We start from the raw sequence: 14,619 nt of genomic DNA on the forward strand, positions 1-14,619 counted from the left end.
AGAGGAAGGTTATCAACACCCACCTATCTCACGTGGAACCCTGCCAGAGAGCTAATTTCCAGACGCAGGGCAAGGCCAAACTTGGCACAGAGTCACAGACAGAATTTTCAAATCTTGAATCGGCCATGTGAACTAATTGCTTCCTGCAAAAACTCACGTCCCATTCGCTCTTCTTTTATGTCTTATGGGAGGGGCCAATCATCTCCAAGCCTTACTCCCAAGTTGACCCTGTTTTCTTAATTGTTCTTGTCGTCTGGCAGCTCTGAGCATGCACACACTGGGAACAGGCTCCCGCTGTTCGGCCCACCGGGTGCTTAGATCTGGCCCATGAGACTGCCCTGGAAACAGCAAAGGATTGGCCCGCAGTGCCTCTGCCAGCGAAAACGGAGCTTGGGAGGGCACCATTTCACTGGCAGAGGGTTGCGGGAGGCTGTCGCAGCTAAAAATGGAGATCGGGAGCTTGTTTTTGCTACTCAGGCCATCACAGGCGCCCCCGACATGAGTGATGTCAAGCTGGCCACACCCACCCTGGCCATGCCCATCCCCCCAAACATAACCCTGAAATTGAGTTTGACACCCCAGCTCAAGTCTATACACAAGAATCTAGTCAACTGACGTTCAATACTAAACTGGCACTAGAGAAGGGTCAATGGAATTCAAGAGGGAGTTGCGCCAGTTGTGGCAATGTAATGACTCTAGGCTGATGACTCGCTTAACTCCTCCCACCCAGCCTTGCTTGCTCTTCTCCTACAACAACTTATTAAAACCCAATGTAACTTGCACAATACTCTCTTGACTAAGGCTTCTTTTTATCAGTGTTATCAATGGCTTGATCATCTTTTAAGATTTCCCTTTAGCTTATCTATTGCCATCCTTTATTCCAGTCATTTGGGAAGGCTGGATGTTTAAATTAATGAATAAGCTGACTTTCTCCAGATATTCAAAAGACGATGGCTATTCTACCACATGGTGCTCTTGTGAATGGCAGATGATGTCGACAGATGGCCAGGCCCACGGATTTAGTCATCCATGGAAACACACTTGAGTTTTCTTCCCCACTTTACTTGCGCAAAGCCAATCAACTCAGCTCCCCACCCCCACCCCCGTTTGCTCACAACCCCCTGGGGATGGCAACCCATAATTGGAGAACAGCAGTGATCCAAACTGTATTTAAGAATAGTGGAGAAAATATGCTCAGATGAGCCCCCATGAAGGTTATTGCATCTTGAACAAGCTTCCTGCTGAGAAAACTATGTGTATGTATTAGGAGGGGGGAGAAGCTCCTTTCTTGCCATGTATTTTTAAAAAAACATTTGGTTTTATCCAAAAAAAACAAAACCCTGTTTTATGTGAACTGTGTAAGGCTGCTGTCATTTGAGCCCCATGTCTAATTTTTGTGTGTGTATATATATGTGTGTGTATCGAAAAACACTTAATCTCTCCCCTGGCTCAAGCTGATGAAGGGAGGAGAACTTGTGGCTCAGAGGTTAATACAACTGTCTAACATGCAGGCAGCCCAAGTTTGAATATATATTTATATATATATATTCTATCAAAGCAACCTGGTCTACCCAAATATGGGTTTGTCAGTAAATACACAAACACACACACACCGTGTTTTCCTGAAAATAAGACCCTGACTTATATTTTTTTGAACCCCGAATTTTTGAGGAGGTCTTATTTTTTGGGGGCGCGTGGAGCAAGACAGGGCTCCTCTTGCCATCTTACCTGACTTCCAGCTCTGTCTCCCTAACCCTAACTAGAGGAAATGGCGGGGACCAGCTGCGCATACGTTTAAATATTTTTGGGAGGGCTTATTTTCAGGGGAGGGCTTATTATTCGGGGAGGGCTTATTTTATATATATATCCAATTTATCCCTTTCATCATGTATTGTCTTCATAATCTGGCCTCTGCTTAATAGCAGAAACTCCTTTATTCAAACCCTGTCATGCCACAGCATATAACTTTTATATACTATTGTTGCTCTCTAGCCCCATCCAGTGGCCGGAGGGACAAATATACCCCAACATACGATCTTTATATTACTGTTTTTGCTCTCTAGCCCCATCTAATGGCTAGAGAGACAAATACAAAGTATATTTTTTGAAGCTGACCCCACGTCTTTACCCATCAGCCCGCACTCTCAAAACAAGTGCACGCTGGGAAGCCAGAGTCCATTTCCTATAACATTTGGAGAAGGCAGAAGCAGAAAGAAGAATCCATCTTAATCTGTGGCACATGGTCATCCAAGGACAAACCCACATCCCAGACACAGAGAATCGCTGGTGAGATTTAGATTGCTTGTTAGATTAACTGTTATGTTCAACAGTAACTCAATACTGTCTATCTTGTATTTGGTTCTCATTGTATGTATCCCTATTTTCCCCAGTTTCACCATATCCTGTTCTTTCAATAAAGCATTCAGATCTATGCACACAGTCTGTTTTATTGGAGGATATGTAGGTTTAGCTGCATGTCGAACTGCACACAGACTAATGTGTAGTGAGGACAGAACTATCCCATTACAGCTACAGTTGATTAGCAGCCTAGAATGTAGACGGCCAACAGGCAGCCTCTATGCCTTCACTTAAGCCATGAGGATCTCTCTACCAAAGTGCCTTCATTGCTTTGTTGTTTGCCATATTTCACCCACCTCCGTCTCAAGCAACTGAAAACTTTTCCAAAAAGTAACCATGGGACATGAAGGGGTAAGGACCCAATCTACTTACATGTAATGTAAGTGAGGATTCTTATCAAACGCTCGCAGCTGGATGCTTCGGAGCCCTGAGTTCGTGATTGTCCTGCAAAGAGATGCAAAAAGACAGTAAAAGCAACCCATAAAGAAAGAAGCAGTGAAAGTCAGGCATTCAGAGATCTCACGTAATATTGAATCAGAAGAGATAATTGGAAGACTATCCTGCCAGCCTGAATCTAGAGACCTTTAAAACATCCCCCTTCATTGGGGAACGAATCTGTCAAGATCGTTTTTTCTCAGTACCAGGGCAGCCAAATATGTCAACTACAATTATTTGAACTTCAGTTTCTTTTTTGAATAACTTTTCCACTAAAATTCAAAAGCATTTAGTGCACATTTGTGCAAACGTGCCTCTCTCTTTTTTTGGCAATTCTGCCTAAGGTACACAGATTTTTAAAGCATTTTCCTTAATGTAATACACTTTTATGAATGTCTGTCTGCCTCTCTCTTTCTCTCTCTCTCTCTCTCCCACTCTCCCTCCCTCTCTCTCTCTCTCTCTCTCATCTATCTCTCATCTATCTATCTCTCATCTATCTATCTACTGTATCTATCTATCTCTCTCTCTCATTTCTCTCTCTCATCTCTCTCTATCATATCTCTCTATCATCTCTCCCTCCCTCCCTCTCCCTCTCTTATCTATCTATCTATCTATCTATCTATCTATCTATCTATCTATCATCTCTCTCATATCTCTCTCTCATCTCTCTCTCTCTCATCTATCTCTCATCTCTCATCTCTCATCTATCAATCAATCAATCAATCTATCTATCTATCTATCTATCTATCTATCTTCTATCTATCTCTGTATCTCTCTCTCATCTCTCTCTCTATTATATCATGCTATCATATCATATCTCTCTCTTTCTCCCTCCCTCTCTCCCTCTCTCTCTTTCTCTCTCTCTTTCTAGAGAGAGGAAAAGAAATCCCCTCAGAGGATAAGATGCAGCAGGAAGCTGTCCCATGATTAATTTAGCCTCAATGTGTGTCATTTCCACAATTCCAAATGTGGGGAGAATACCAGCCAATTTTGCATAGCTATTTTAAGGATTTCCAAGGCAAAATGTAGCATTTAGTCTGCCTACGGCATTAGTTCAATGCTTTTTGACAGCTTTAGTCTCAAACAAATGAAGCATATATCAAAGTCAGATCATCAGCTCATTAACCCTCAGAATGCTCTACAACTTAAGTTGGTAAGATGGGATACCAACCAGATGTTGCTCAGTTACAACTCCCAGCATCCCTTGCCATTTGTCCTGCTTTGTATGGATCCTGGAAGTTTCTAGAACAGTGATATCTGCCATTTCATAAATTGACTATCTCTAGTCTGCACTAGATAGCAAACTAACCACCTCTGCCTTAACTGGAGCTGCTACTAAGAATTAAACCAGAGAATGGATGGGTGGGAAAATGGAAACCATGTCGATTCTCTAAATTCAATCACATTTCTAAGCTACATTCAACAACTTGAGGTGAACTGTCAAATCAAACTGAAGACCTCTACATTTACATTTAAACGATTTAAAATCTTCTCCTTTAATCAGTTTGGAAGTCTGAATTAGATTGATTCAAAGGGATGAGTCAAATTGGAGTCCAAAGCCAATCAATTTTCTGAATCAATGTGGAGGTCTGAATCGGATTATAGATCTAAATCAAATCCATGTTTCAGACTGGGGTTTGTTTGTTTCTTTTTGCCTGACTTCCATGTCTCTAGCAGGACTTCTGTAAGGCCAAAGGAGCATTCTGTCATTGAGCGACAGCTGGTTCCCAAGCAACCAAAATTTGCAAGCAGTGACCGAACATCTTGATGGAAAATGAATATCAATCCGTGCCCAGCATCTAAGTACTACTTTCCATCTCCATCATTTTCTTATGGCTTATAGCAATTTACAACTTATCATTGAAAATACATACATTATCTCTTTAGAGATACACACACACACACTGTATATATACTGTACATATACTGTACATGTACATGTACTGTACATATATTCCGAAAGTCTAAAATCCTCGTGAACTGATTTCAGCAAATAAAATAATAAAATAAAATATGTCCCCCCTCCTTTTTTTAAAAGTACATGTTTATTTAAATGTTGCTGCTTCATTTATCCACTGGATTTCTACTTCCAATTAATAATACTAATATATAATAAAATACTTACAATGAACAGGGAACTCCATATGGCCTACCTCTTTATAATTCATTAACTAGGCCATTAAAAAAATGGAAAAGTAATCACAGCAACAACAATCCAATAAGAGCCCCAAATATGATAAAATTAACACTGTTATCAGTGAGTAAAACAACAACAACATCCAGCTAAAAGTCTAAATTGTCGCTTGCACACTCAAAGTAACAGTAACAGAGTTGGAAGGGACTTTGGAGGTCATCTAATCCAACCCGCTGCTCACGCAGGAGACCTCTCACTTTCTTAAAGGTCTCATGCTCTACCAAACAAATTCATTCTCCTAGGCTGCCATTTTCAAAGGGAACTTTTCTGACAGAACGTCTCGTAAGACATAAATGTGTTTCTGATTGTTCCTAACACAATGAATATGCTTTGTAAGAGTCTCAGTTACTACGTTTTATATTCTCTTCCTGTAAGGGAAGATTTCTATATCTATTCCTTTGATTTTTGTTTTAAAAAATCCTTCACTAGCAGAAACACAAGAGACACAATCACCATTCCAGCACTAAATTTAGAGACATTCTGAGCAAGGCATTTCCATGCACACACATGGATAAATCCTACAGAGGACATTTGCTTCTCGGGGGTAAGTTTCAGAATAACATAGCAAAATTGCTTTTTGTTGTTGTTGTTGTTGACTTGTGGGGAGATGCAGCTACCGTAGGATTTGCTTTCTTGACGGAAGGCGTTTCAACAAATTTAAATCCCTGAGAAACATTTAGAATGGAAGTTCTCAGAGTAGGAACTTGAAATTGATAAACCTGAAATTGATAACAGGTTGAGTCACATCATCATGCTCAGTATGGACATGGATTCCCAGCTATGTTTTATAGAAGGGCTCTCCATCCTTGGCAATTTGAAGACATGTGGAATTTCAACTCCCAGAAGCTGGCTGAGGAATTCAGGGGGTTGAAGTCCACACGTCTTAAAGTTGCCAAGTTTGGAGACCCCTGTTTTAGAGTGATTTATAAAGTTCCATATGCATTTCAGGGCAGGTGATTTGAAGGTAGGTTAGCTAGTCAACGGTCCACCAAAAACCAATGAAACAAGCTGGTCTACAAGAAGCAAACAGTTCTGTCCAAGCACTCAAGTCTAAACCAAAATTACAAATCCTCCACAGAATGAATTATCAGAATTACTGGCTACATGAAATGAACTGAGATTCTAATTTCTTTGGTCATCTAATCCCAGCTGCAGTTAGGCTCGCTAATCTGTAGACTCCATCTTCAGAGATTTGTCATGGATCTGCAGTTCCAGAACCACATTTAATTGCTCACCTATTCAGGTTGGCTTATTTGGTGTAAGAAGATGCCACCTCAGCAAAAGCTCAATTCTCTTTGTGAAACCCATGATGCCACTTTATTTCAGAAAATGGCAGAAGGAGGCCAAAAGGTGGGTGAATGTTTTGCAATTCAGTGAACACTTCTAAATCCAAGTTTAACCGTGCATATTGAACGACAAGAATATTTGGTCTTAAGCCCAATGGGTATGTAAAATATTCCTACCAGAAACATACGTTACCTATGATTTCTGATGGTAGTGTAGAAGAACAGACCTGGTCAAGCTTTGCTTGTTCTCTCAAACTGAGGCAAAGATACTCATTAAACAATACACAATACTCACAATCTCTGGAGTCCTGTGTACAGCTCCATGTCTACGGCATGCAAAGTCTGCAAATTCTTCCAATACTCTATGTATCTAGAGGGAGATAATGGGGTGGGGAGGAAAGGAGGTGACTTTAATACAGAAATACAGTGTATTAACTTTCAGAGGAACCATCTATGGAGATTCTCAGCAACCCAGGTCATGGTTGTCCCAAAGATGCTTTTTCAAGAGGCAACTGGGCTTTCTTGTTTTTCTCTGAAGATGTTTCACTTCTCATTCAAGAAGCTTTTTGAGCTGAAAAAGCTTCTTGGATGAGAAGCTAAATGCCTTCCAAGAAAAACAAGAAAGCCCAATTGCCTCTTGAAAAAAATTTCAGAGGAACCATTGACCATGCAGTAGAACCAGGGGTGGGTTGCTGGGGCTTTGCAGGGGTTCGGAAGAACCTCTGGCTAAGATTCTGTGCAGTTCAGAGAGCCCCCAAATCCCACTCCTGGCTGGCCCTGCCCACCCCATCCCGCCCCTCCCAGGAGTCCCCATGTGGCCCATTTTGGATGCAGTAAGTGCAGGGCGCACACGGAGGCTCTGGTAGGGTGAAAAACAGGCCTACCAGAAGTTTGGGAAAGCTGGAAATGGGCCCGTTCCCAGCCTCCAGAGGGCCTCCGGAGTCTGGGGAGGCCGTTTTCGCCCTCCCAGAGGCTCAAGGAAAGCCTCTGGAGCCTGGGGAAAGCAAAAATGCCACCCCCATGGTGTAGGAGGCCTACTAGGCCACACCCACCATGGCCATGCCCACCCAGAACCGGGCAGAGAACCCCTTGCTAAAATTTTTGAAGCCCACCCCTGAGTAGAACCAGTGATGGAAAAAACACTGACAATCTCTGAAGTTGGTGGCTTTCATCAGGATTTCAACTGGCTCTTTACGATGCCAAATCCATGCACCATATAACTTTATGATACTTGGATCTGGTATAGGTGAGACGACTTTGGCAAGACAGTAAGCAAACCTTGATATGACATAAAATAATGATAGGAGACTTCCTAAGTAGAAAGAATTACCCAAAATATTATTTTTACTGATCATATTAAATGGATACAATTTTAAACCATTCAACATTGCTTTGCACGTAAACTAAGTACAGGTAGGATTCCAGTATTTAGTCTATTAATTGTTGGGAGTAAACAGAGCAAAACATTTAGTGAAAAGAGTGCTTCCGATTAATTGATACATTCAGCAGATGTATTTCCTTCAATTACGTCCTACAGAATAGAATAGAATAGAATAGAATAGAATAGAATAGAATAGAATAGAATAGAATAGAATAGAATAGAATAGAATAGAATAGAATAGAATTCTTTATTGGCCAAGTGTGATTGGACACATAAGGAATTTGTCTTTGGTGCATATGGTCTCAGTGTACATAAGGAGAATAAAATACATTCATCAAGAATCATAAGATACAACACTTAATGATAGTCATAGGGTACAAATAAGCAATCAGGAAACAATATGTATAAATTGTAAGGATACAAGCAACAAAGTTACAGTCATGCAGTCATAAGTGGGAGGAGATGGGTGATAGGAACAATGAGAAGATTAATAGTAATAGTAATGCAGATTTAGTGAATAGTTTGACAGTGTTGAGGGAATTATTTGTTGAGCAGAGTGATGGCGTTTGGGAAATAACTGTTCTTGTGTCTAGTTGTTCTGGTGTGCAGTGCTCTATAGCATCGTTTTGAGGGTAGGAGTTGAAACAATTTATGTCCAGGATGCGAAGAGTCTGTAAATATTTTCACAGTTGTGGGTCTCAATCTTTTCTTCACCCTGGACCCCCTTTAAATTCCTTTTGTGGCCACAGACCCCCAATATCTAATTCAAGGTTTAAATAATAACATTGATACCCTGTGATGATATGATGGACCACAGGTTGACCACCACTGTACTACAGTATCTTCAAGAGGCAGATAAATAAAAAACCTCTTCCACAGAAAAGCGCCCAGTATGAAGTAAATAATTCCCTAAACACAAGAATATATATATTTTTTCTTCAAAAGTACCATTTCCTTGCCTAGGCATAGTCATTTTTTTAAAAAAAACACAAAAGACCCTTACCCCCCCCCCCCATTTAACCAATTCACTAAAGAAAACCTAGCTAATAAATCAATTTTGTCATTATTAATTAATTAAGAGCTCTTGTTGCTCAAACTAAGAGAGGAAAAAAGATTAAAAAACGTGTCCTCTAAGTTTCTGCAGTGTTTAAATCTTCATAAAATCTTCTTTTAATAATAATAATTTACAAAAAAGAACCTGCCCAGAGGAAAAATGATGGCAAATTCTACTCAGATCAGCACTGGACGCTTCAAAAAGCTAAACCAACCAATCAGGACTGTTGTACAATAGCTTGGGGCCTGTTTGAACGTGTAACTGTATTTCGGGGGGTGAACTGTACATTTCAGTGAGCGCACTACTGAAGTGGCATCAGCTTTCTGAGCAGTGGTGAAATTCAATTTTTTTTACTACTGGTTCTGTGGGCATGGCTTGGTGGGCGTGGTGTGGCATGGTGGGCGTGGCTTGGTGGGCATGGCAGGGGAAGGATACTGCAAAATCCCCATTCCCTCCCCACTCCTGGGGGAAGGAGCCCTGGTAGCGCAGCAGACTAAAGCACTGTTATTAACATCAGCTGCCTGCAATTACTGCAAATTCAAATCTCACCAGGTTCAAGGTTGACTCAGCCTTCCATCCTTTCAAAGGTAGGTAAAATGAGGACCCAGATTGTGGGGGCAATAAGCTGACTTTGTATAAATATACAAAAGTATGAAGGCTATTGCTTAACGCATTTTAAGCCGCCCTGAGTCTTCAGAGAAGGGCGGCATATACATCAATTTTTTTTTTTTTAAAAAAAAGGATATTGCAAAATCTCCATTCCCACCCAACTCTGGGGCCAGCCAGAGGTGGTATTTGCCGGTTCTCCAAACTACTCAAAATTTCCGCTACCGGTTCTCCAGAACCTGTCAGAACCTGTTAGATTTCACCACTGTTTCCGAGGTACTTAAAACTGTGGCTATTCTTTTTATTGGACACGTTTAAAATATTTGCACCCTGCTTTTTTCAAATTGGTTGCCCGAGAGAGTTTCCAATTAAAGGCACACAATACAAAATATAGACATGCCACAGCAAAACATACAGCAAAATCACAACAAGCTATATTAACTGGAGGAGAAACTAATTAAAAAAAAACAAAACCTCTGACATTGAAAACAGTAAATACCATCCTTTCAAGGTAGGTAAAATGAGGACCCGGATTGTGGGGGCAATAAACTGACTTTGTATAAAAAAGAACACTGCTGGGGGGGGGGGGCGCGAAAGCCCTACTAAGCAGGTATATACAAAAGTATGAAGGCTATTACTTAACGCATTGTAAGCCGCCCTGAGTCTCCGGAGAAGGGCGGCATATAAATTGAACTAATAATTGAACTAATTTAGACATACAATTTCAGCACAGGGGTAGAATCTTTAGTATAAAATGTAGTGTTCATGATCAGGAAACATATTAAAAATGCTTTGACTAGGCATCCAAAGCTGTCTTGGCAAAAGTCTCAGGGAAGTGGTTGCTACCGAGACCCAGGAAAGCCCCATTTTTCTATTGCTGCCTAACCTGTAGCAATATTCCCTCAACCAGAGAATTTCTTCCTAAACCTAAGAATTTGGGAAATTGAAAGTACAGGACATTAAGTTGAAGATAGTGATTTGAGATTCGCAGTTCGGTTACAGTATGACAGCCAGAAGAAATATGTGTCATTCTAAAAGTATATGTAAGCCTTAGGATCCATTTCTAGACTCCTTACTCAGATGGGTTTCAGGACATGATACTATTCACCAAAATATTATGGATAGTAAGTTTTTGATGGCTTCATCCTCCAAGGATCTGCCAACTCCATTTGGAAGGTAACCAAATTCCAATTTGCACTCCCCATTACTTTGTTGTTTTGTCTTTTTTTAAATCACACATTGGAATAATAGAGTAACAGAATAACTGTTGGAAGGGACCTTGGAGGTCTTCTAGTCCAACCCCTTGCTATACCAGCGATGGCTAACCTTTTCCGGACTGAGTACCCAAAGCATGCACGCATGTGCGACCAAACCCCCAAAATGCAATGTGTGTGTGCCCCACATGCGTAGGTGCCCCCTGCACACACCCTGCTTCCCCGCATGTGTGCTCCCTCATTGCATGTGTGCGGCCCCTCCACACGCGTGAGCAGCAACCCCAAAAATGCAATGTGCCTGTGCCCCGCATGCGTAGGTGCCCCCTGCACACACCCTGCCCCCCCACATGTGTGCTCCCTCATTGCATGTGTGCGGCCCCCCCCCACACGTGAACCCTCCCCCATGAATGTGTGCATGCATGCATGAGTGCCCCCCACATGCCCTGCCCCCCACACATGCACAGCAGAGACCCAATGATCAGCTGGCTGGCAGGAGGCGCATGTAGAGGCACGCGCGCATGCACGGCAGAGCTGAACTGGGGCGACGGCTCGCATGCCCACAGGTTTGCCATCACGGTCCTATACCATTCCAGACAAATGACTTTCCAATCGCTTCTTCAAAACCTCCAGGGATGGAGCCCTCACAACTTCCGGAGGCAAGCCATTCCACTAATTAATTGTTCTCACTGTCAGGAAATTTCTCCTTAATTTGAATTTGAATCGCTCCTTGATAAGCTTTCCACCCGTTACTTCTTGTCCTACCCTCAGGTGCTTTGGAGTCTGTCAACCTCCTGTTCTCTCTGAAAGCCACCTCAGATATTGTAAGACTGCTATCATGTAACTCCTAGACCTTCTCTTTATTAGACTAGGCATAGCCAGGTCATTGTACAATCCCCTCATCATCTTTGTTGCTCTTCTCTGCACTCTTTCTAGAGCAGGAGTGTTAAACTCAAGGCCCGTGGGCCAGATCTGGCCCTCGGGGTGCGTAGATCTGGCCCATGGGGCAGCCCTGGAAACAGCGAAGGACCGGCCCACAGTGCCTCTGCCAGTGAAAACGGAGCTCAGGAGGGCCCATTTTCGATGGCAGAGGGTTGCAGGAGGCCATCGCAGCCGAAAACGGAGCTCGGGAGCCTGTTTTTGCTGGCAGAGCCCCCGGGCCACCACAGGCACCCCTGACATTAGTGACCTCGAGCTGGCCATGCCCACCCTGGTCATGTCCAACCCGCCTCCCCTCCCCCGAGGTCAAACACAACCCTGATGCGGCCCTCAATGAAATCGAGTTTGACACCCCTGTTCTAGAGTCTCAATTTCTTTTTTTGTATCGTGGTGACCATAACTGGGCGCAGTATTCTAAGTGTGGACTTACCAGTGCAGTATAAAGAACTAACACTTCATGTGACCTCGATACCATCGCTCTGTTGATACAGCCTAGGACTGCATTGGTTGCATCAGTCAAGTTCAATGTTCATGTGCAAATGTTGTGCCATGAGAAAGAAAGATTACATTCGTTTTCTGATCTAAGCTCACCATCCTAACGGTTTTATAAGTCACGATCACCTCTCCCACTATCTCACTTCACTAGTTGGTTTTTTTTTAATGATGGCTCTGTGAGTTTGAATAATTGTGCGACTGATTAGCGTTCCAATTGAAGCCTCATTTGTATTAAGTGAAATGTTCATGTTCTAGGTCAAGACATTTTAAACAATCATTTCCCAAATCCATGTCATTGCTATGTACTCACTAATTGCTGTGCTCTGTTCTCCATTTCTTAATGATTATTTTTTTTAACAAAAAGAATATTAAAAAAAAAAAAAATCAAGATGCTGTACATACCATTTCACAATGTCTTTGTGATTAATGAAACTTAATTAACCCTAGTATTTTAATTTCTTTACACAACTCTCCCAAAGGTATATGGTTACATGTACATTTTGTATGCAAGATTTCTACCTGTGCGTCAATTTCATATAAGGATTCCCAACTGGAATTGAAAATGATTAAAAATATTACAGATGTATTGTGCACAATCCCTAGGCGCAAGACCACATCACTGATAGTTCAATTTTTTTGCAGCTCCAATTCCTCACCCTCTTTTCACAAAGTGGAGAAGTGTTTTCACAGGAGATCTGCAGCCGTAACATATGTAAGCATCCATTTTCTAAGTCCAATTATGCTAGAGCATAGATGTATTCTTCAAGCATCAATGTAATGGCAACAATTATTTTAAATGTGCCTTTATTATATCAGTTTCTATGAGCCCAGGGTATTCTGACAGACATGTCATAAAAGAAGGACAACTGAAACACGTCTGTCATATCTGACACATTTCAATGCAATCTATTAGTAGATAATAAAGCTAGGCTAACATCTGCAGAGAGACTGCAGTATTAGGTTTAACAATGCAATGAGGAAAAACAATGCAAGCAAAATTGCTACAAACAGCTGTCTCCATCTCGGCGTAATTTCATTTTCACACACTCAGGACTACCCAAAAACATACAGATTTTCTTTCTTTCTTTTCTTTTTTTTAAAAAAATCAAAATGGCAAACATTACCCGAAGATTGTCATGCTTTCAACATTTCATTCAGTTTTTAATGGGTATAAATACTATAACTAAGTCTGTGTAAAGTCCTAAGCTGAATATATTAAACACAGGCAGTACATGTAAGGTAAAGGTTCCCCTCGCACATATGTGCTAGTTGTTCCCAACTCTAGGGGGCGGTACTCATCTCCGTTTCAAAGCCAAAGAGCAAGCGCTGTCCGAAGATGTCTCCTTGGTCATGTGGCCGGCATGACTAAATGCCAAAGGCGCATGGAACGCAGTTACCTTCCAACCAAATGTGGTCCCTATTTTTCTACTTACATTTTTAAGTGCTTTCCAACTACTAGGTTGGCAGAAGCTGGGACAAGTAACGGGAGCTCACCGCGTTACGTGGCACTAGAGATTCGAACCGCTGAACTGCCGACCTTTCGATCGACAAGCTCAGCATCTTAGCCACTGAGCCACTGCGTCCCCCTATTTCATTTCATTCAGCTTTTAATATCAAGGAAATGGGTATAAATACCATAAATGAGACTGTGTAATGTTGTCCTAAGCTAAATCTATGAAACACAGACAGTACATGTAGTAATGGATAAAACAGTCCTTATCATTTGTGGCTGTCCCAAGATGTATTGTCACAACACTGTTCCAGTGTGACATTTAAGATCAACTCTGTCAAAATCCACTTTTCTTTTTGTGCACAAATTTTGGTCATGTATTATTTCTTTAACCAGAGTTTTGATCTAATGGGCACAGGCATATTATTTTTGAACCAAGTTACAAGATTATATAACCAATAACCATTTGTTCATGAAATGTGAATCAAGTTAACACTATTTTTCCTTCTTACTATTAGAATGAATGAAAGATGCCAGAACTTTTCATCCATTTGTAATTAAAAAAAAAAAAATTACATACAAACAGACACATTTTCCATTAACAAGGAACTCTGCCCATAGTCAGAATAATTTAATTTGTATTATCACAAAAAAAAATCTATATGATCAGAGATGTTAGGTCTAGAACTCTGAACTTGTAGTACACAAATGTATGCAAATACTGCAACCAAGCATAGATATATTTATCGAAATTCTGTGCTTGAATGTAGTCTAGAGTCGCAGGAGGGAGGGCGAGCTAAGAGACAACTTAGCTTAGAATATTTGGAGTGTAGAAACAGCATGAAGGCGGATTCTCCCCAGCAGTTTGGGGGGTATATCTAATAGTTATGCCGACAGTTGCTTTAGTCTGGCAAGATTCTGTCTATAGATGAGCAACAATAAGGAAACTACTCTGAAGTAATTTGTCAGAACATTCTTGGTTCCTTAGACACGACACATTCAGAGGAATGCCATGGGAACCCATACATCCAGATATAATGGAATATTAAGTCTTTTTCTATTGAGACACCTGGTCTACCCCACCATCCCTTTTGCCTTTCAGCTCCAATCCAGGAGCCCTCAAGCAGTCACATTCACGGCGAAAGGGATGCAGTATGCTCCCTCCCACATGCTGGGGTAAACCAGGTGTCTCAATAGAAAAACACTTAAT

At 41.4% G+C, this 14,619-nt stretch overlaps 1 protein-coding gene across 2 annotated transcripts in view; it reads right to left on the minus strand.

The window, feature by feature from the left end:
- The window catches only part of NTRK3 (neurotrophic receptor tyrosine kinase 3), a 460,742-nt gene that overhangs the window by 334,233 nt on the left and 111,890 nt on the right, over positions 1-14,619 (minus strand). For both annotated transcript variants that reach the window (XM_070953879.1, XM_070953880.1), the window contains exons 2-3: positions 6,569-6,643; positions 2,731-2,802 (exon numbers count right to left, since the gene is read on the minus strand). In XM_070953879.1, the coding sequence (XP_070809980.1) occupies positions 2,731-2,802; positions 6,569-6,643 (147 nt within the window). The remainder of the gene's footprint in view (positions 1-2,730; positions 2,803-6,568; positions 6,644-14,619) is intronic.

This window comes from Pituophis catenifer, unplaced genomic scaffold, assembly GCF_029215685.1.
Source record: "Pituophis catenifer annectens isolate HBS135680 unplaced genomic scaffold, rPitCat1.0.hap2 SCAF_14, whole genome shotgun sequence".
Taxonomy (NCBI): Eukaryota; Metazoa; Chordata; class Lepidosauria; order Squamata; family Colubridae; genus Pituophis; species Pituophis catenifer.